The sequence below is a fragment of the Mustela erminea genome, chromosome 19 (assembly GCF_009829155.1).
Source record: "Mustela erminea isolate mMusErm1 chromosome 19, mMusErm1.Pri, whole genome shotgun sequence".
Lineage (NCBI taxonomy): Eukaryota > Metazoa > Chordata > Mammalia > Carnivora > Mustelidae > Mustela > Mustela erminea.
Window position 1 is genome coordinate 8,341,803 of NC_045632.1, and position 21,857 is coordinate 8,363,659.

A 21,857-nucleotide genomic window follows, 5' to 3' on the forward strand; every position below is an offset into this window, starting at 1 on the left:
CATGGAGGACAATAGCATGGAGAAGAAGAGGAGAAGTGAGTTGGGGGAAATCAGAGGGGGAGATGAAGTGTGAGAGACTGTTGACTTTGAGAAAGAAACTGAGGGTTATGGAGGGGATGGGGTGGAGGGGTTGGGTGAGCCCGGTGGGGGGTATTAAGGAGGGCACATATTCGAGCACTGAGTGTGGTGCATAAACAATGTTGGAACATTGGAAAAAAATAAAATTGCAAAGAAAAAGAAGAAGAAGAAGAAGAAGAAGAAGAAGAAGAAGAAGAAGAAGAAGAAGAAGAAGAAGAAGGAGAAGAAGAAAAAGAAGAAGAAGAAAAGAGTTGCCAACCTGGAGGACAAACCATTGTTTGATAAATATTTCATCTTTTCTTTCTCCTCTGAATATAATATCCTCTCTGGAAATTCGAAATCCTACCTCCTCCTTCTTAAGTCACCACGACACAGAAGCTTCAATCACCTTGTAAGGACCTATTTAGCAAGAGGCTTTCATTAAAGTTAACCTGTCCCTGCTCCCCTTCCCCCAGGGGATTTACTTAAAAACAAGTCCCAGAAACCAGCTCCAGGTAACAAAGCCCAGATACAAGGGTGGGTCAGACTAGGTGCAGACATCAGATCAGAAGGGGGTTGCATACTGTTTCCCTAGCTACCAAGGAGTCTGAACCCGCCCTTTGGTCACCTTTTGGGGAACGAATTCTGACCAAGGTGATAGGCTGGTTCAAATTTCTACTAGGGTAAATTGTAATTCAATAGGTCCTAGCATCACTGTGGAGTTTCCTTGTGTTTGTGACAATCTCATTGGCCACCTGTGCGTGGACAGGCCCGACCGCATAGCCTTTGTCCTTAAAAGCTAGTCTGCGAAAGAGAAAAGTTTCGCCCTCTCTTGTAAGAGGTGCATCCCCGAACGTTTGGTTAGATTCTTGATGCTTGGTGCGAAATAAATCTTTGCTTGACCTTCGCTTTATATCAGTCTCACTCCTTTATTCATGGACCCATTATTGGGCATAACACACCTCTCTTTGAGCCTCATGTCTTTCTCATTCCCATAATTAAGAACTTCATTGTTTTCTCTACTGAAAACGTCTTACATCATTTTAAGTCTTAGACCAGCCGAAGAATTGAGATCAGCACAGGAAAAACAAACCTTCCTCTCCTCACATTCATTCTGTTGTGTGAACTGACCTCCATGCTTCAGACCCGGAACAGAATGTGCAGACAAAGCTGGGGATCAAGGGCAGCCTTAGCTTCATTGCTTTGCCAGCCAAGGAGCCCTCAGCAGGTCGGGGCCACAAAACCTGCAGCCCACCTGGGGAAAGAGGCCAAGGGTTTGTGGGGGAGATGCTGGACAATGTCTGATTTCCAGAGGAATTTGTCTGTGCCACCAGCCCTGTTCTTCATGCTATCAGGGTGGCACCAGGTTCCTGAAACTGATGAGGGAGCACGAGGCTGGCTGAGGACAAAGCAAAAGCTGGCGCCTTGCACCCCCCCCCTTCATCCGCTCCCCTCCATATGTGTAGCATTCCTCAGGCACCCCTGACTGCCATAAAACGATAAATAGTTAACTTGCTGAGATCGCAATCCTGCAAGACAGGAGTCTCTTGGTTTGCAAATTTCCTTGAGATTACAACAAAGAAGTTACCTTATCAATAGCCCAATTTCCAAAGACACAGAACTCAGTTCCTCAAGCCTAATGTTACCCTCCCCTCCATAAAAAAACCGAAGGAGGTGGAAGTAGAAGGAAAAGTAAATAAAGTTAAATTTCTTCTAAACTTAAATCTCATTAACAAGGATGCTTGATAGCAGGAATGTAACATTCCACCAGACTTCCAATTGTCTTTACTTGATAGCAACTAAGCCTTCAATATCCTCATAGTATTCTTTGCCCCAATAGCCCTTCTGAACACCCCTTTGTCCTCACCTACCCAACTCCTGTGTATATAACCAACCACTCCTCACAACCCGGGGCAGCCGCATCTCCGCCTGCCGACGGGCCCTGTCCCCGTGCTCTAATAAATCACCTTTTGCACCAACGACGTCTTAAGAATTCTTTCTTTAGTCATCGGCTCCGAACCTCCTCACCCCACCGAACCTGACTTAGGTTCTGGGACTTCATCAAAACAAAGAGCTGAGAAGTGAGAAGAGGTCTGTGGGGAAGAGAAAGGTTACTTATTTGGAAATGGAGTCCCATTGAAGCATTAATTGCTTTTTTCTTTGTTCAACTTGATGCCTTTCAAGTGGTTTTCATTTCAGTCACCAAGACAGCTGTTGTAAGAAGACTGCATACTTCACACTAAGAAACCACTCAGTGTTTTCTGAAATGGCTAAAATAAAGAAAAAGGATAACATCCAATTTTCCTGAGAATGCTGAGAATCAGAATTCTCATACATCGCTGATGGGAGGGTTAAAAGAACATGCAGTGTGGAAAACTGTGTGGCAGGTCCTTATGAGCAGAAACACTGAAGGGGAATATTTTGTCACCCTAAAATATGTCTCCTTGGTCTGAGCATTATTTTTGGCCGGTTATTTTGAATCAAAGGCAGAAAAAGGAAGAGCTCTGAAATCCTGTGTTTACTTTGAAAGAGACATTTGCATTTATACTGGAAAGTTTAGTCTGTCAGGGGCTCTCTCTGTGTAGCAGAAAGAGGGAGAGGGTGTCAGTCTCCCAAAACTCTGATGGTGGAGAAGGCAGGGCTCAAACTCTGCTCCCAGTCCCAGCCTTGGTTACTCTGCTTGTCCTGGTTACCTCCCCTGTTCCTTCCCAGCAGGGTCACCTGTGGAGTTTCAGGAAGGATCTTCTCTGCGGGCCTCCCCCTCAGATTCTGCCAGTTGGTTTGGGCGAAAACAACACTGTTGTGTTAATTAAGGGCTCCAGGAGATTCTGAGCGAGGCCAGAGGGGAGCCTGAGGGTTTTCTGAGAGTGGATTTGTGGCTTTGGTCCTGGAGAGGTGGCAGGGACTCTGTGCTCCGTGAGTCTGGGAGGGTTGGGTCCATGTAGCCTGCAGTTCCGACGCTGACGCTGAAGTCGTGAGTGGCGGTGGCAGGGGACCCCCCCCCCCCCACAAAGCAAGTGAGGAAAATGCAGGGATGGGTGTCCTCACGGGAGCTCACAGTTTCTGAGATGCTCCGGACGCAAAGGACTGGGAAGTTGGGCCTTTTCTGCATCTCCGAGTCCTGCCCACGAGGGCGAGCGGTGTGAGGACAAGTAGTTCTGTTGCTGGATTTAAGGGCATTTTCTCCTGATGCAGCTGTGATTTACCCCCCAGATCCCTCGTGAAGACGAAATCTAGAGGTGGAGGCGAAGGCAGAAATGGCAAGTTCTCAGGTGAGCCTGGGTCCCCGCAGAGCCGTGTCTTCTGTTTCTTCGCAGATCCTCTCGTTTAGAAGCTGCAGATGTGGATGCCTCCAGTTCGGGTGCTTCTTTCCTCCGCGTTCACCTCTTTTTAAGACCTAGTCAGAAGTGATACTCAGGGTTAGGTCTTTAGAATGCTTCTCTATGTCCCAGAGCGTTTTGTCCTGTCCCCAACCTGGCTTCGATAGTGCATCAGCTGTTGTCACTTTGACTTAAAGTCCCGCGAGGAGTGACAATATTCCGATGGTGGTGGATCTGGAGGGGAAGGTGTCGAGTCTGAAATTCCTGTGGCTGATGAGGTCTGTTCCTGGGATGTCAGGGACGGAAAGCATTTCTCGATCGGGCTCATCTGGATTCTCGATTAGCTGTGTGCAGCTGGGGAGGAATGAAATGCGGACAGAAGCTCGGTGGGTATGAGTCCAGAAAAACTTGGAAAGTTCCCATTCTAAGAAAGGGGTGTGTGTGTCTCCATATTTAGCACGTGAAAGAGATATTCTGCTTAAAATGCACTAGAAGAGGGTGCCTGGGGGCTCAGTCAACTAGTGTTGGACTCTTGGTTGCAGCTCAGGTTGGGATCTGAGGGTCCAGGACTGGTATCCCTGCTTCTGGCTCTGTGCCCTGAGGGGAGTCCACTTGACATTCTTTTTCTCCCTCTTCTGCCCTTCCCCATCTCCTCTAAAATATAAATCAATCTTGGGGACTGAGGGCGGTTCTCTTGGCTAAGAGTCTGCTTTCTGCTTTCAGCTCAGGTCGTGATCCCGGGGACCTAAGATCCAGCCCCACATTGGGCTCCCAGGTTCCCAGGTAATGAAGTTCTAGAACATAGGTGAGGTTCGGTGGGGTGAGGTCCTGAGCCTATGACTAAGAAAGAATTCTTGAGACATTTTTGGTGCAAAATGGTGGTTTATTAAAGCACGGGGACAGAACCCATGGGCAGGAAGAGCTGCTGCCCATCTATCCTGAGGAGTGGCTGATTATATACAAAGGAGTTGGGTAAGTGAGGACAAAGGGGCTGTTCAGAAGGGCTATCAGGGTAGAGAAGACTGTCAGGATATTGAAGGCCTGATTATTGTCAAGCCAAGGCCATTTCCCCCTCTAATAAGGCACTAATATGAAGATAATTGGGAGTTTCCTGGGGAATGTCACATTCCTCCTATCAAACATCCTTGTTAGTGAGATTTAGGTTTAGAGGAAATTTAACTTTATTCACATTTCCTTCTACCTCAGCCTCCTTCAGTTTTTATGGAGGGGAGGGTGACATTAGGGCTTGAGGAACTAAGTTATTTGCCTCTGGAAATTGGGCTACTGGTAAGATAGCTTCTTTGTTATAAATCACTAGGACATTTGTAGACCAAGGGAGACTCCTGTCTTGCAGGATTGTGATCTCTGCAAGTTAACTCTTTGTTTTCCTTTTAGTGCAGCCAAGGGTGTGTGAGGAGGGAAGCGGGTGGAGAGGGGGTACAAGGTGCCAGCTTTTGCTTTGTCCTCAGCCAGCCTCCTGCTCCCTCATCATTCCCTCCTGAACAATTTTGACCCTTAATTCTTTAAGGTAGTTGAAAGTGGAAAGTGTCATCTTCTGTAACTTCTTCCTGCTGAATAGGGGTGTAGAACTGTCCCTACCTAGTTGGGCCAACATTGGTCAGTTGAGGAATGTGGAGGGGAGTTACAGAAGATGGAGGCAGCTGGATCCAGGGCTGACAGTGAAGAAGTGTCTCTGTGCGTGGTAAGGATCATTGTGAAGTCATTGCAGCAATGGAGTCTTGGCACCAAGTAGAGAAACAATGAACAAGGCAACATATTAAGATTAATAAGACTATAAGAATGAAAAGCCCAAAAGAGATTTTTAATTGTTGGCCATAGTCCTCCTTTAAACCAGGAACTTAACCAATCACTGAGAGGGAGAGAAGGATCATGTAGAACCTTAATCTGGGTATTCATATTTTTTATTAGTCCTGTCACATTTTTGTCATAGTCTGGGATGTACACGCAACATTCTGCTTTGATAATTGCACATGTGCCACCCTGTGCTGCTGTCAGGACATCTAAGGCCATTCTATTTTTGTAGGACTGCCTTGCGTTTCTGTAAGACTTCGGTATTAAGTAAAGAGATGCTATTTAGTGAATCATAGAGTGCCTTTGTAGTATATTTATTAAGGGCTTCTACATGCCACATGACATGCTCTAGTCCCACAGATGGAGCAAAAATGGATGTTAAGTGACCTTACCATTTAAAAAGAGATTGTGTCCATCTTTGCCCAGGTTAGTTCCACAGATCCAGTGGGTTCCGTTTGGAGCTGACCATCTAATGCCAGGTCGCCTTACCCCATCAGTAGCAAACCAGTCAGTAGCCTGGAGAACTATTATTTGAGAACAACATTTCATTTTCTTTTCTTTCTTTTTTTTTTTTTAAGATTGTATTTATTTATTTGTCAGATATCTAGAGGGAGAGAGCAAGCACAAGCAGACAGAGTGGCAGGCAGAGGCAGAGGGAGAAGCAGGCTCCCTGCCCATCAAGGAGACCAATGTGGGACTCAATTCCGGGATGCTGGGATCATGACCTGAGCCGAAGGCAGCCGCTTAACCAACTGAGCCACCCAGGCGTCCCATTGGGAACACATTTCTAATGATAGTCATCCCAGATGTTGTGTGTTATTTGCCCAAGTATCGTATGTCTGATTTCTTTGTTCCCACCATTAAACTGCCTTTTGAATGAGCTGTCCAATAATGGGTATGAGCCACAAATATGTATCCCAGATTTGATATATACCATCGTCAGTATAGCAATATGGAGGGTTTTGTAACTTAGGCCCAGATTTGATTGGGGAGTTATGGCTTGACAGCAATCCCCTTTCCTTCCAAATAGTTCCATGGGCATGTAGTACCAGGAAGGCATATTTGGAGTCAGTATTAATGTTTATTTGTAAAGCTTTGGCAATTGCAAAGTGCTAGTGAGCACTATGGCACATTTAGCTTTTCTTATTCTTTTTATGAAAAGTATTGTCATCAGTAAACGAACTGTCATTTGTATTTTTAACAGGGACATCTTAAATCTGGCCAGACAGAGTAAGCAAGATCAGTAACCTCGAACAGTTTTTGCTCCATAGAGAAAGAAGCACAATGGTCAGGTTCAGGCATACGGGTAACTAGGTTTAAAGTTTGACAAGTTTTAAGTATTATTTCTGGCATATCTGTAAGTGTAGCCCAGTATTTAATAAGTTGGCCCCCATCATCCATTCGTGGCCTTTGGCTTCTAAGACAAATCTGGACCTGATGTGAAGTGATTACAGTCAGGGACTGTCCCATAGTGAGCTCTGAGGCTCTTTATGAGGAGGGCTGTTTTATGCTTTGCTAAAGCAACTGTTTGCAACTGCACCTCAGAGGTGGCTTCTAGGATAAATATGACTGAGGGATGAAACCATTAAGAAGCCCTTTGAGTGGTCCAGCCTTAACGATATCCTGATTACAGAGGATCATTGGCAAGTGGGAGAAAACTTGTCAAGAGATAAGGGGAGTCCCCCAAGCATCATCCAATCCAATCATAAAATGGGGTCATACATTATCTCCACAAGTCCATAGTTAAGGCTATTGAGTGCGGTATGCTGAATTTTAGGTAATTTCATTATTCCAGCCACACACAAGGTGAAAGGTAAGTTATACAATTTTGGAGGAATCAATTTCATTTTTCTATTTGTTTAAATATTTGAGCTATGTGCCCAATGGGTTCTGTTATTATCCCTACAGAATATTAGGCAAGATCATCTAATTGAGCTATTATGCAACTTCTCTGAAGTTTACCTCAAGTTGCCTAGCTTAGGTAAACAAACATTTAAAGACAATCAAATCTAGAATTTAACATCCATCAAGGTGTGTTATTAAAAAATAATTTTTCTCTCTAAAATAACCCTCATTTTCAGAGATAGCCAAATCGGGACTAATTTATTTGAAAAACAAGTCCGGTTTTAACAAACTTGGCCTAATTATTTACCATAACCTCAGTAAGAACAGTGAGTGATCATATAGATTTTTTAGAATCTGCTTTGCTGGAACTTCTTATAAGGAATCTCTAGGTTGAACTTTCAGTGGCCTCTTCAGGCCAGAAGCCAAGCCACATAGTTGCCATCAGACATGCCTGCAATACCTGTCAATTTGGGCAAAGTCACTGCTCACGTTTCTCTCCCCTTGTGTTAGGACCACAGTTGTTGTACCATGGGTATCTCAACAACCCTTTCTTCATCATTCACTCCAGAACCCCAATAATTGACATCAAAACATGTCTGGAATTGCTTGACCATTGGCTTCTCTCCCACATCCCAACACTTTATACTGCACAAGGAGGGCTGTCACCTCTGTGTAGTGGATAGAGTTGACTTCTGGGAGTGAAAGGAGTGAAAGTTTTCAGTCAGGCAGCCCCATGCCCCATAGGTGCTTTTTTTTTTTTTAGATTTTTATTATTATTATTTATTTATTTGACAACAGAGATCACAAGTAGGCAGAGAGAGAGGAGAAGCAGGCTCCCCGCTGACCAACTTTTATCTTAGGAAACATTGTGAACTGTGTCAGTGGACACTTGGTGACTGTAGTATTTATTACAGGGACAGCTGACCTTCAGGGATGTGGCCATAGAATTCTCTGAGGAGGAGTGGGGACGCCTGACCCACACTCAGCGGCAACTGTACCGGGATGTGATGTTGGAGAGCTATGGACACCTCCTCTTCTTGGGTGAGGAAGACTCCTTCCAGATTTCCCAAACCGCACTCAGGGTTTTATTCCTTCCTGTGAAGACTGTATTTTTGGGGATTTCTCTTGTAATAACTAGAATTTAGATCCAGGCAGAAAGGGAAATAAGTAGATGGAGAGAAAAATCTTCATGATTTTTTCTCAGCGTTAGCTTCTCCTTCCTCAAGGAAACATCATTGCTTGTGTAGATGAATGGCAATTCTCAAACTTTAGTGACATAGAATGGTGCTGCTCATATCTTTTTTTTTTTAATTTATTTGACAGACAGATCACAAGTAGGCAGAGTGGCAGACAGAGAGAGAGAGGAGGAGTAGGAAGGCTCTCTGCCAGACTCTCTGCTGAGCAGAGAGCCTGACGTGAGGCTCGATCCCAGGACCCTGGGATCATGACCTGAGATGAAGGCAGAGGCCCCAACCACTGAGCCACCCAGGCGCCCCTGCTGCTCACATCTTAAACTGAAGTTTCCCCTGCTGATTATCATGTCTACTACTTGGAAGTGTAGGTCAGGATGTGAACATTGCAAATTCCTCCTGTGAGTTTTTTTTTTTTTTTAAGACTTTGTTTACGTATTTGACAGAGAAAGATGACAAGTAGGGAGAAAGTCAGGCGGGGTGGGGGGAGCAGGCTCCCTGCCAAGCAGAGAGCCTGATGTGGGGCTCAATCCCAGGACCCTAAGATCATGACCTAAGGTGAAGGAGAAGAGGCTTATCCCCCTGAGCCACCCAGGTGCCCTACCTCCTGTGTGTTCTGAAGAGACTGTTGGGGGACAGCTTTTTGGAAACCACTTTCTAGGATTGTGCAATATCATCTCTTCTCTCCTGAACACAAGACTGATGGAAATTTAGAATTGGCAGCCATAGTTGTTTTCCTTTTTTCTCATAACAGGTCTCACTGTGTCAAAGCCAGACCTGATCATGTTTTTGGAGGAAGGGAAGTGGCTCTGGGATGTGAAGAGAAAGGAGACCGGAGGCTTCCATCCAGGTAGGTGGGAATGAATGAGGCAGATGACAGGGGGGAGGTCCGAGTCTGAAGGAGGAAGGTAGACCTTACGCAGTGGTTTGAGTAGCTCTCCTTGAATGAAGATTAGTTGGAGACATGCCCAGTTACTTTTTTTTTTTTTTCTCTTTCCCAGAGGAACATCTCTCTCCAACATGATCAAGTTCTTAGATTTCTCTAGGGATTCTCCTTCGGCTCCACTGTTGGTTCATCACGTTCATAGGGAGAGCCAGGAGACTCTCCTTTGAGGGGGAGGGCCACCCCCAATCTGAGAGCTTTCCATTGTTTTGAGGGCCCTGGGGAAGGCATCCTATTTTTGAGGACCTGCATGCTATGGCCTTTGTACATTCTGGATTTCATTATGGGACAAGTAGGTCAGGGTAGTTGTATGCACACTGGGGTTTGGTGGGGAAACTCAGAACACTGGAGACAGATTTTTAATGTTTTATGGCTTATGCTTTCTAAGGTATGGAGGCTTTAATCTTAGTCTTATAAAATTCAGTTTCAAAAACTTCATCAGATAACAAAACACCACCCTAAAATGAGAAAATATACTGCTTTATTTCCCTTCAAATGGTCTTTTTTATTTTTCTTTCTTTCTTTTTTTTTTCCCATATAGAAATTTCTGCTCTATGAGTTCCATTCCTCCGTGGTGAAATACTGTAATGTCTCTATATGTTTACTAGAAATTTCAACATAACAAATGATATTGGGGAACTAGCACATTTAGAACTTGAACTTGTAGCCTTTAAGAAATTCTCATTTATTACATTATTTTTAAATAATTATTGTATGATTCTTCTATGAACTTCTTGTGACTTTGTCCTGTGTGTTTTTACTTTCTATTTAGTTCTATATGAGATTTATCTTTGAATTTTTACATCAAATGTCCTGATAACGACATAGGCATGTGCTTTATCAGAAGTGAGTTAGACAATTAGTAATATTCCCACATAGTTTGTTTAAAAATTTTATTTGTTTGAGACAGAGAGAGAGAGAGAGAGAATGAGTCCGGAGGGGAAGGGCAAGAGGAGAGGGAGATAAGTCCTTGCTGAGCAGGGAGCCCAGTGTGGGGCTGGATCCAAGAATCCTGATATCATGACCTGAACTGAAGGAAGATGCTTAACTGACTGAGTCCCCAGGTACCCTAAACCTCCATGTTTGAAAAATCCTTGTGTTCAGTAATGCAGTGTTGCTTCATGGGAAATTAATCATGAGCTTTTTCTTGTACTTTCCTCAGAATGCATCAGAATTAAACTCCAAATATTAATATAATATACAGTGTGTCTCAGCATATTTTCAACATCTGTGATGTTTATTTATTCAGAAATGAAGATATTGTTTGTTTCCTCTGTTGTAACGGAATGGACTATAGGGTTACATTCTGTGGAGGAGAACAAATATATTAATACCATAATACACATCTTTCAAGCTTTTTAAGTGTTCATGAAATTCTCATTTATACCTCTTTATGATTGACATTAATGAGAATTCTTTATGATATTATAGTCCACTAAGACATGCCACTCAATTGCTTGATTTTCATGGGTATGTGGACACAGTTCAAAATTCTGGTAACATACAAGTTTTCCTATTCTGTCATACATCAGTGTTTTATTTAGAATTTCGTGGGTTGAGTTTTCTCTTATTCTGGTTTGGTAATTTCCTAAGAATGTGCTTCCTTGTCTGGCTCATTCCATGACATTAGCTAGGTGTGGGTTGGGTTTTATCTGTGCAGGTTGTTAGAGGAAGAAAATTTTCAGCTCAGTATATTTTGGCGTATTTCAAGACCATGTGAGTATAACTCAAAAAAGAATGAGCTTTATGCTTTTTGCTGGAAAAATCTGTGTGTTTTTGTCTTATGTTTATATGTCGCACATATATACTATGTCACCCCTACTTTTTGTCTCATTGGTGAGTGGTCAGTGAACGTCGTGCCATGTCTAGGTGGGTTGTCATCCACATAGAATTGATTTCATCATGTATTTGTGGGTGAATTTTTATTCTCTGCATAAGAGAAATACTTTTTTGAATTCAGAGTAATTTTCAACATTTTATACTTTTGTATACTTCTTTATACTTCTGTATATACTTCTGTTTTGGTATGAAATACAAAAGATATACTTTATCTAATTAATTGTAGGATTAATACCCATGATATATCTTGGTACCTTTGTCATTGAGTTATGCATCTTCTATGAGTATTTTCATTGTGGTAACCTTAGAGATTCATTAAAACAACTTAGCTGTAAATGAACCTTTTATATTTGTTTTTATTTTTAAAAGATTTTATTTATTTATTTGACACAGAGAGAGATCACTAGTAGGCAGATAGGTAGGCAGGGAGAGAGGGGGAAGCAGGCTCCCCGCTGAGCAGAGAACCCGGGGTGGATCTCGATCCCAGGACCCTGAGATCCTGAACTAAACCGAAGGCAGAAGCTCAACTGACTAAGACACCCAGGCACCCCCAAAACAAACCTTTTAAAACATAGTGTCAATTATATAGAAAACTCTTCTTCCTGTCTCCATACCTGCACACCCTCTGGACTTTGTTACCGACATTACAAATTCTTTTATGTTGGATCCTCTATTACCCACATTTGTAATTTTTATTATTTCTTTTTTTTTTGCCAGATATTAGCGACTATTGGTGAATATAGTAGCACCCGTAGAGTTTTTGAATCCGCATGTTGTACACCTAATGTAATGGGACATTGTAGAGTATATATTAATAGAAAAGAAATCAAGGCGGATACCAAAAAGCATATACAATGTAGATTAGTGTCTTAAGAAGTTTCAGGTAAAGAAAACTAACCCTACTCTTCCAAAGAAGCTAATCCTAAGTACTTACAATACTAGGAAAGCAAACTGATCTGTATCACCGTGGAGATAAATGTTCCTTAATGTAGAAGGGAAGGGACAGGGAAAGAGAAGCATGTGCCCAACAGAGCAAAGAAGGGAACTAGAAGACCAAGAAGATCCTGTGGTCCTCACAGGCAGCCCAGGAAGAGCAGCCCAGGCCGTCCATGGAAGAAGAGTCATTTCTGTGAGAGCTTCTTAACTCCATTTCCTTGAATTTGGTCTCTCTTCTCTCACCACTGAGGAGCATCAGGAAGGCTTTTCTTTGGAAGTGGATTCTTTGGGGAAGACCAGAAAGTGCAACCAGGTTGTAAAGCTGCTCATTTTAGGCAAAGTCCGTTTTCAGAGGGAAGCCTAGGTTCAAAGAAGTGATCCTGTACCCTGACCCCAATGGGTATTAGTAAAAATGCAGGGGAAACTTGAAATTGATAAAGGCCATGGATACAGTGGGGTCCAAGGTATGAAACCCAGCGTTGCAGTCAGAAGCAATATGCACCTGCATTTCTTGTGAAGGAGGGAGCTGTTTCCATGAGTATGGTGTTATGGGAAATTGAAGAAAGAAAACTAAGAGGAGGTCCAGAGAAGAGTGATTGGGTTAAGTTTGTTATGCAGGAGTAGGGTTGGCTTGAATGAAGAGTGAAGGGAAGCGAAGGACTCCATACTCACCTGGATGCTCTGCCCCCTTTTTAGGAACCTTTGAAACTATCGTAATTCAGTTTTGGAATTTTGAGCAGAGCATGCATTGTTGATCAGTGGCACATGTGTGAAAAGGAGAAACTCAGATGCCACCCAAACATCCAAATCAGACTATAAATTATAGCAGGATCTTGAGTTCATTGTCATTCACATTAACATTGGTGACGTGCACATCTAGCTCAGCCAGACTCCTCCATCATTCTACTCTCAACGTCATGTCTGTAGGACATTAGTTTGATATCTGTGCCTTGTATGCCATAAATCTGGATATATGCTCTTTACTTCCCAGATTATTTTGGGTATGGGTTATCCCATGACATCCACATAAATTTAGGATGGATTTTGATCTTTGTGCAAAAATGGCATTGGAGTTTTGGTAGAGATTGCATTTTGTGTAGATCACTTCAAGATTTATTGTGTTTCAATTATTCCAGTGAAAGAATATAGTTAGGTTTCCTACTTAGGAATATGAGTTAGGAAACCTAATTATAGGTTAGGTTACTAGGATTCCTGCAGAGTATATTGTACTTTTCATCGTTTCTGGTTTGACCTCTACCCTTATGTTAAATTGGAAGCATTTATTGTGGGGGGACAATAAATGCTGTAAATGTATGATGTCTCTGTTTTGGGAATTGTTCTTTGTTGTGTAGAAACAAAACTAATTTTTAATGTATTGGTTTGTGTTCCCGCTTTATAAAATCCATATGAGTTTTAGCAGGATTACAACAATTAATCCTCCTAATTCGTAGGAGAAGAAATGGCAGTGGCGTAAGAGGGTCCTAGACTCATTGGTCCTGTGATGAGCACCACTAAGTAAAAGTCAGGTCATTCTAAATTCCCCAGACATTGGGCTGAAGAGTGACAGGAGAATCTCCTCAAGTAATAGTAGAGAAGACGCCACATGGAAGATGAAGATAGTGCGGAGACATGGTTTAGGGAGGAGTATAGCATTGTACAGGGCAGGGAGCCCCCATTGTGCAGTAGGATTCATGACAGAGGAGCACTCAGGGGAATGCCTGCGGAGGTTTCCCAAAGCCATTGGCTTGGAGAGGGAGAAAGGCTGAATTTTCTGAGTTCTGGGAACCAGCACATCTTAAAGTCTGGAGGTTTAATGGTCAGCAGATTTGGATGGGATAGAACCAGGAGGGCACTGGGGTGCTCCCAGAAAGAAGGTTGGCAAACAACCTGGGGGCACCGAGTTTGGAAACAGTCATCTGAAGAACACCTGGGGTGCACAGTGGGGATAGTATTCAGTAGTCTAGGAGCACATTCCTGAGAGGAAACATTGAGTGACATGTGGCTTCCAGAACATGGGAGCCCTCTCCTGTCCTGTAGCATAGAGACTGAACCCCACTCAGTGAGGACATTGGCTGTCTGCCTTGCTTGCACCAGGCCTCACCCCCTGTGATCTGAGGGGACTGCACTTCTCAGTGAGCCTTGTCTCAGGCTAAGCAAGGTCAGCCCCTGCCCACATCATGTCTCCTGAGCAGGGATTCTGCAGGGCTGCAGTCCTGGTGGAGTTGATGTGAGGTCTCCTTTCACAATTGGAGCAGAGCTCACCTAGTTCAAACTGGCCACATTCAGGCCAGGGACCAAACATTGCTCGTAGTAGGCAAGGAGAGCCCCTAAAGACCACTGGTCTGAAGGATACAACAGGACACATCACCGACTTTTCTAATGGACAGAGGCAAGTATAGACTTAGAGAAATGCCAAGATGAATGAATTTATCCCAAGGAAAGTCAGCAGATAAGGCCAAGGTCAGAGATAAAATGGAAATAGTAGTAAGGAGCTTGATGGAGAATTTAAGGTCACAATCATAAGGATACTCAAGGAGTGAGAAAACAATAGTGAGAACTTGACCACAGAGATAAGAGTTAAAAAATAATTGGGTGCTTGGTACCCGTACTGACTCTTGATTTCTGCTCAGATCTTGATCTCAGGGTCCTGGGATACAGGCTCAAGTCACACTGTGTATTCAGTGTGATGCTTGCATGTGATTCCCTCTCTCTGTAGCTCCCACCCAAAATCTCATGATTACCCCCTCAAATATTATTGCCTCTTAAAATTTTATTCCTATAGTCAGTTATACTTTGTCGGCTTTCACTTCTTCACTTGTCATTATAGTCCGTCTTTTTTCTGTTATTCTTTATTTTAGTTCATGGACTGTCAGTGTTTTTTTCTTTTCTGCAAAACATCTCTTCCTGTGCTCAATATGTTTCTTTTTTACTGTACTCTTGTTTGATTCAGTTCAGTTTTCTGTTTCCATATCCACCGTTCTTTTGCTAAGTTTGAGCTCATATGATCCTTTTTGTGATTGTTAGAGATACAGGAAAGGGATTTCTGGTACACTGTGACCATATCACAGAATTACCTATTAGGATATATGGTCATTACGTTGTGTACCATGTTATGTTTTCATGGGGAAATGAGGTCCTGATGACTCCTTGTCAGCCATCTTTCTGACATTGTCTGAGTGCCTTTATGCTTCTCTATTAAAAGTTTTCAGTATATTCTTCTGAATGTAGTAAGTGCTTTTAAGTGGTTTTACTTTTATTTCGTATCTTTCAGCTGTATCTTCACATGAGACGCAGAGTTTCCTGCTAGAGTGTAGCATAGAAGGTTCTTTCCAGAATGGGTCAACGCACAGATACAAAGATAGTGCTGTTGAGATTTTATACTTATGCACAGACGGGGACAATGATGGGAAGAATCAAGTGCCTCAGAGAAATCCTGGACGATACACCCAAACCAAGGCAGTTGCCCTTAATGAGAATGTCACTGCCCTAAATGGTGAAGTATATAAACTGCTGCAGAAAACCTCCCTTTTTAAGTCAACTGTTTCTGCAGAGCAGTGTGTTTCTGTCAGCACAGGCTCCAATCAGATTGTCAACCATAGCGATTTGTGGACAGACCACTTGGAACATCTGGAAAGTAACCTAGTCCATGCTGAGAGTAATGATTTGAGCCATTTGGAAAATAGGATTTGTCTGACTTTAAATCAGAGATTTAGAAATGAAGAACAAAGTGCTCAGTCGGATCCATATGAGAGAGACTTCACTGAGGAGTCGACCCTTCAGTATGACCAGAGGCTTTTCATTGGAGACAGAATTGCTCAATGCACTGAATCTGAGAAAATACTGAACCAGGGCTCCTGTGTTCACAGATGTGTCAGGGCTAGGTTTGCAGAGAACCATTATGAATGTGATAAATGTGGGGAAGGCTTTCATCCAAGCTCTAACTTCAGTATACATAATAGTCACCATTTGGGAGACAGTCCTCATAAAGATAATGAATGTGGGAAAGCTCATAACCAGTCCTCCAGTGTTGGTGATCATCAGAGAATTCATGAGGGAAAAAGCCCATTCACATGTAATAAACCAGGGACCATGTTTAGTCAGTCATCAAGCTTAAACATCAATGAGATAATCCCTCAGGGAGAGAAAGCTTACATCTTTAAGGAATATGGTAAATCCTTTGACTGCCACTCAACACTATCTCAACATCAGCGAATGCACACTGGAGAAAAAGTATACAAATGCGAAGAAGGTGGTCAAAGCTTTAAGGACTGTTCATCTCTAAATGGACATTCACAGATCTATTCTGGAAAGAAACCCTGCGGATGTCAAGAATGTGGCAAGACTTTTAACAATCACTCAAGTCTTAATAGACAGCACCAAATTCATATTGCAGGGAAAAATTACAACTGTAATGAATGTGCCAAAGCCTTTACATCATGCTCAAAACTTACTCAACATCAGAGAATTCATAGTGGAGATAAACCTTACCAGTGTCAACAATGTGGCAAGAAGTTTAACCACAGCTCAACCCTTACTCGACATCACAGAATTCATACTGGAGAGAAACCTTACCAATGTCAAAAATGTGGTAAGGCCTATGCTGTCTCTTCACAACTTACTAAACATCACAGAATTCATAATGGAGAGAAACCTTACCAATGTCAAGAATGTGGCAAGGCCTTTATCCACAACTCAGACCTTATACAACATCACAGAATTCATACTGGACAGAAACCTTACCAATGTCAGGAATGTGGCAAGGCCTTTACCAGGAGCTCAGATCTTTCTCAGCATCACAAAATTCATACAGGACAGAAACCTTACCAATGTCAGGAATGTGGCAGTGCCTTTACCAGGAGGGCAAATCTTTCTCAGCATCAGAAAACTCACAGTTCAGAGAAACCTTACCAATGTCAAGAATGTGGCAAAGCCTTCAAGTGGAGGTCACATCTTTGTCAACATCACAACATTCATAACGCAGAGAAACCTTACCAATGTCAAGAATGTGGCAAGGCCTTTAACTGGAGGTCAGGTCTTGCTAAGCATAAGAGAATTCATTGTGGAGAAAAATCTTACCAATTTGAAGAACATGGCAAGCCCTTTAAGGACAGCACAACTCTTACTGAGCATTGCAGAACTCATAGTGGAGAGAAACCTTACCAATGTCAATCTGGCAACAGCTTTAACTGGAGGTCATCCCTTACTCAACATCACAGAACTCATACTGGAGAGAAACCTTACCAACGTCAAAAATGTGGTAAGGCCTATGCCATCCCTTCACAACTTACTAAACATCACAGAATTCATACAGGACAGAAACCTTACCAATGTCAGGAATGTGGCAAGGCCTTTACCAGGAGGTCAGATCTTTCTCAGCATCACAAAATTCATACTGGACAGAAACCTTACCAATGTCAAGAATGTGGCAAGGCCTTTACCAGGAGGTCAGATCTTTCTCAGCATCACAAAATTCATACTGGAGAGAAACCTTACCAATGTCAGGAATGTGGCAATGCCTTTACCAGGAGGGCAAATCTTTCTCGGCATCAGAAAACTCATAGTGCAGAGAAACCTTACCAATGTCAAGAATGTGGCAAGGCCTTCAAGTGGATTTCACATCTTTGTCAACATCACAACATTCATAACGCAGAGAAACCCTACCAATGTCAAAAATGTGGCAAGAGCTTTAACTGGAGGTCATCCCTTATTAAACATCACAGAACTCATACTAGAGAGAAACCTTACCAATGTCAAAAATGTGGCAAGAGCTTTAACCGGAGGTCATCCCTTATTAAACATCACAGAATTCATACTGGAGAGAAACCTTACCAATGTCAATGTGGCAAGGCCTTTATGTACAACTCAGACCTTATACAACATCACAGAATTCATACTGGAGAGAAACCTTATTAGTGTCAGGAATGTGGCAAGGCCTTTAAGGTGAACTCACACCTCAGTCGACATAGCAGAACTCATACTAGAGCATAACCCTATAAATTCCAAATATGTGGCAAGGCCTCTAACTGGTGCTCAAGGCTTAGTCAGCATCAGAGAATTTGTAATTGAAAGACATCTTACAAATATCAAGACTGTGGCAAGGCCTTTAACAACAATTCAGGCCTTACCAATATTACAGAATTCATATTGGAGAGAAACCTTACCAATGTCAAGTGTGTGGCAAGGCCTTTATACACAGTTCAACACTTACTTGACATCACAGGATTCATACTGGAGAGAAACCTGGCGAATGTCATGAATATGGCAAGGCCTTTAACTGGAGGTCAAGTGTTACGGAGCATCAGAGAATTCATCCTGGAGAGAAACCTTACATCAAGAATGTTGTTAGGCGGGGCTCCTGGGTGGGTCAGTTGGTTGAGCGACTGCTTTCGGCTCAGGTCATGATCCCGGACTTCCTGGATCAAGTCCCACATCCGGCTCCCAGCTCTTTGGGGAGTCTGCTTCTCCCTCTGACCACCTCTCTCATGCTCTCTCTCTCTCATTCTCTCTCAAATAAATAAATAAAATCCTTAAAATTAAAAAAAAAAAGAATGTTGTTAGGCCTTTACATGCACTCAGTCCTCACTAAACACCATAATATTCATACTAGATAGAAGGCTTGCCAGCATATAGAATGTAAGAACAGGGGCACCTGGGTGGCTCAGGCGGTTATGGGGCTCCCTTCGGCTCAGGTCATGATCCCAGGGTTCCGGGGTTGAGCTCTGCATCGGGCTCCCTGCTCAGCAGCCAGCGTGCTTCTCCCTCTCCCCTGCCTGACCCTCCTCTCTACTTATGTTCTCTCTCCATCTCTCTTAAATAAGTAGAATCTTAAAGAACAAAAGAAAAAGAGAATGTGAGCAAAATTGGTTAAAGAGTGCTCACTGATTCATGCCTATGAGAGAATTCATATTAGACAATAACCTCACAAATATAACCAGTGTGGCAAGGCCTTTGTCCAGCATGCATGCCTTCTAAACAGAATTCATACTGGAAAGTCACCAGATGAATAATGTGGCCAAACCTCTAGTCGGTACACAACTCTTAATGCACATCACAGAATTCATCCTGCAGAGAAAATTACAGATGTAATGAATGTGAGAGAGTGCCTAAGGACTGCTCCCTCCTCACTGCATATGAGAGATTTTAAATAGGAGAGTAAGTGTACAAATGCTAAGAATGTGTCTGACCTCTCAGTGGGACTCCCAACTGTCTTCACATCGTTGTTTTCATAGAAGAGTGAAAGTGTGAAATGTAAAGAACGTGGCCAAACTTGTAACTGGAATTCAGTGCTTACTCAATATGTCAAAATGCATACTAGATTCAATCCCTTGGAATGTGTAGAGGCCTTCATTTTAGTATACATTGGAGCACACACCAGAGAGTGCATTAAGGAAAGTCAATTGAAAGTTAGCAATGCTTAGAAAACTATTGAACATCAGATGCCATGAATGTTACAGAAATCAAGCCAATGGAATACATTATTCACCCTACTCAGACATTACTCTGCATGAAAATAGTGATTAAAAGAAGAAATCAGACCTGAACACTTAGAAAATGTGTATGGTAGTGTGTTGAACAGATTTAGGGAATGGACTTTTTCATATATATAAGGATTTCAGTATTTTTAAATTTTTACATTAACCCTATATGTGATTTGTGACTAACTATATTAATGTATTTCCTCTGAAATCAGTCTGGGAAAGTCCTCTGTTCCTTGTGGGTGTGTAAGAACACGGGGCTGATTGTTGCTTCGTAAAATATATTAGATGTCCTGCTCCATTAAGTGGGACTCATACATACCTAATTTATGGAAGAGGACCTTCTGATATACAACATATGAAGTACATCTCAGTGGAGATGGTGCTTACGGTTATAACACTGATGTAGGATTCCATGGGATAGGTGTTTGGAGCACACATTTCTGGATATATTGACACTAAAGAACTGCCTCAATATTAAAAATAGGATGTTTTCCTAATTGTTTAAGAAAAAAGAGGTAGCCGTGCAGTAAACTATGAATGTATCTTTTTAAGTGCAAACGTTAGAGAGTATGATTGATGTGGTTAAATGAGGAAACCCTGACAGATGACTGCAGGAGGGTAGCTAACTCTTCCCTACAATGCCATACCACTGCACATACACATTTCTGAGCAATGTACCTCAGTCGTGAAATTTTTGGAAATAGGTACTCCCACATCCTTCTGACAACCCTTGAATGCTTTTGCACATGTATGTTCTGTGTTTAGAATGGAGACAGTAGAGTGGATTTGATATGTATTACTTACTCAGTGTATGTATGAAATTAATGTATTTTCATTAATAAAGCAGTGGTGTTTCTTCCTTAAAAGAATTTATTTTGTTGACAGAAAGTGATCACAAGTCATCAGAGAGGCAGGCAGAGTGAGAGGAGGAAGCAGGCTCCTGGTGGAGCAGAGAGCTCAATGTGGGGCTGGACCCCAAGACCCTGGGATTATGACCAGAGCCAAAGGCGGAGGCTTTAACCCACTTAGCCACCCACATGCTTCAATAAAATACTGGTGTTTAACATATGGATATGAGTGTGTCATGAATGATGTCCTATTCTACGTCTAGTGTTCATCTATTTCATTGCAGGTTGTATGGAACTGATCAAATCCATCACCTGTTTGGTACTCGAGTAAAACAATATACCTAGGACACCATTTTCCCAGTGCTCTGAAGGTTTAAGGGATATGTGATTATTTTTCTCCAGTCTATGCTATGATTGTCTCCTCTTTATGAATAGGATGATATTACTGTGTATTATGTGTATTACCAAGCTTTGTGTCATAGAGGTATTGTTGGTGTTTTAGCTCATGTACTCCATGATACTGCTACTTGGTATTGATTTTGTGTAGCCAGTAGTGTTGTTAGGGCCTTGTACTGACAGGAGCCCTTCTCACTAGTGCATTCCCCAGTCAGCACGCTGTAGGGTGACAAGTTAGTGGAACATCTCATATGACATCTGTACTCTGTCCTAGTGAGCCACCATCACTCCTTTCTTCCAATGCCTTCCTTCCCATGTCCCATAGAGAAGTTTCCTCCTCCCCCAGAGCTTCCCTAAATCTGTTTTAGTCAGAATGGCATATTTTGGACATAGACTTGGGACTCTAAAGACTGTCCCAAGGCCCCAAATGAAAGTATGTGCCCCATGTCCTGCATTGAGGGTGGTTTTCATGTGTCTGTGAGGTACACATGCACATATGAACACGCTATGTATGTCATAGATACCCCATAAGAAAGAGAAATATTTCCCAACTGGAGTGATGTGGTAGCCCAGGAGGAGAAAAAAAAAAAAAATTTCAGAGGAGGGATTAACATGTAAAGGAGGACAACTGTGCTGAGTTTCCCAAGTGACTTCCTAGATGTAAAAAAAAAAAAATAACTACTACTTGTTTTATGACCTACCTACCTCCAGTTCTCCAGTTGTATTCGCCCTCATTTTTCTTTCTAGCTACATAGGAACCACAACCGTTCTCTTTTGCCTGTGTTGTGGAGAGCATGTCTTCAGAAGATGCTTAATTGAGATTAGACAGATGGAAAGCCAATGGATATTAAGACATTTAGCACAGGGATGGGGGAATTCAATATAAGTGAAATTTGAGGAAGGCACCATCCTTTGAGAGAAGGACAAGACCTATAAAAAGAAAATGTGAGGAACTCTTTCCCATGTGGGGAGGGAACCAGAGGTGGCTCCCTTTAGTCACTGCAAAGGCACAGGCAGCTCTTGCTGGTGTCAGTTGATGAATACATGTCATGGGGAGAAGGGATGGCTAATGTGGGTTTCTCAAGAGTGGGTAAGTTCTGCCTTATCCTGATGATTTGATTGACCTCCTGCATCTTCCTGAGGACTAATGCTGATGGATGTCAGTGATGACTGTACTTTCCCTGCCTAGATCC

The 21,857-nt window shown here is 42.5% G+C and overlaps 2 protein-coding genes across 4 annotated transcripts in view; one reads left to right on the plus strand and one right to left on the minus strand.

The window, feature by feature from the left end:
• Positions 1-21,857, minus strand: part of LOC116579132 (zinc finger protein 11-like) — a 1,039,038-nt gene that overhangs the window by 100,527 nt on the left and 916,654 nt on the right.
• Positions 1-21,857, plus strand: part of LOC116579165 (putative protein ZNF720) — a 794,777-nt gene that overhangs the window by 19,082 nt on the left and 753,838 nt on the right. Inside the window, exons 1-3 of one of the 3 annotated variants that reach the window (XR_004281153.1) lie at positions 3,281-3,329; positions 7,949-8,075; positions 8,239-8,265. Coding sequence is in view for 1 of the 3 variants with exons in the window: in XM_032324161.1 (XP_032180052.1) it covers positions 7,949-8,075; positions 8,979-9,074 (223 nt within the window). In the remaining 2 variants the exon portion in view is untranslated. Of the gene's footprint in view, positions 1-3,280; positions 3,330-7,948; positions 8,096-8,238; positions 8,266-8,978; positions 9,075-21,857 lie in introns of those variants that run through there. The other 2 variants (XM_032324161.1, XR_004281152.1) reach the window with 2 other exon arrangements.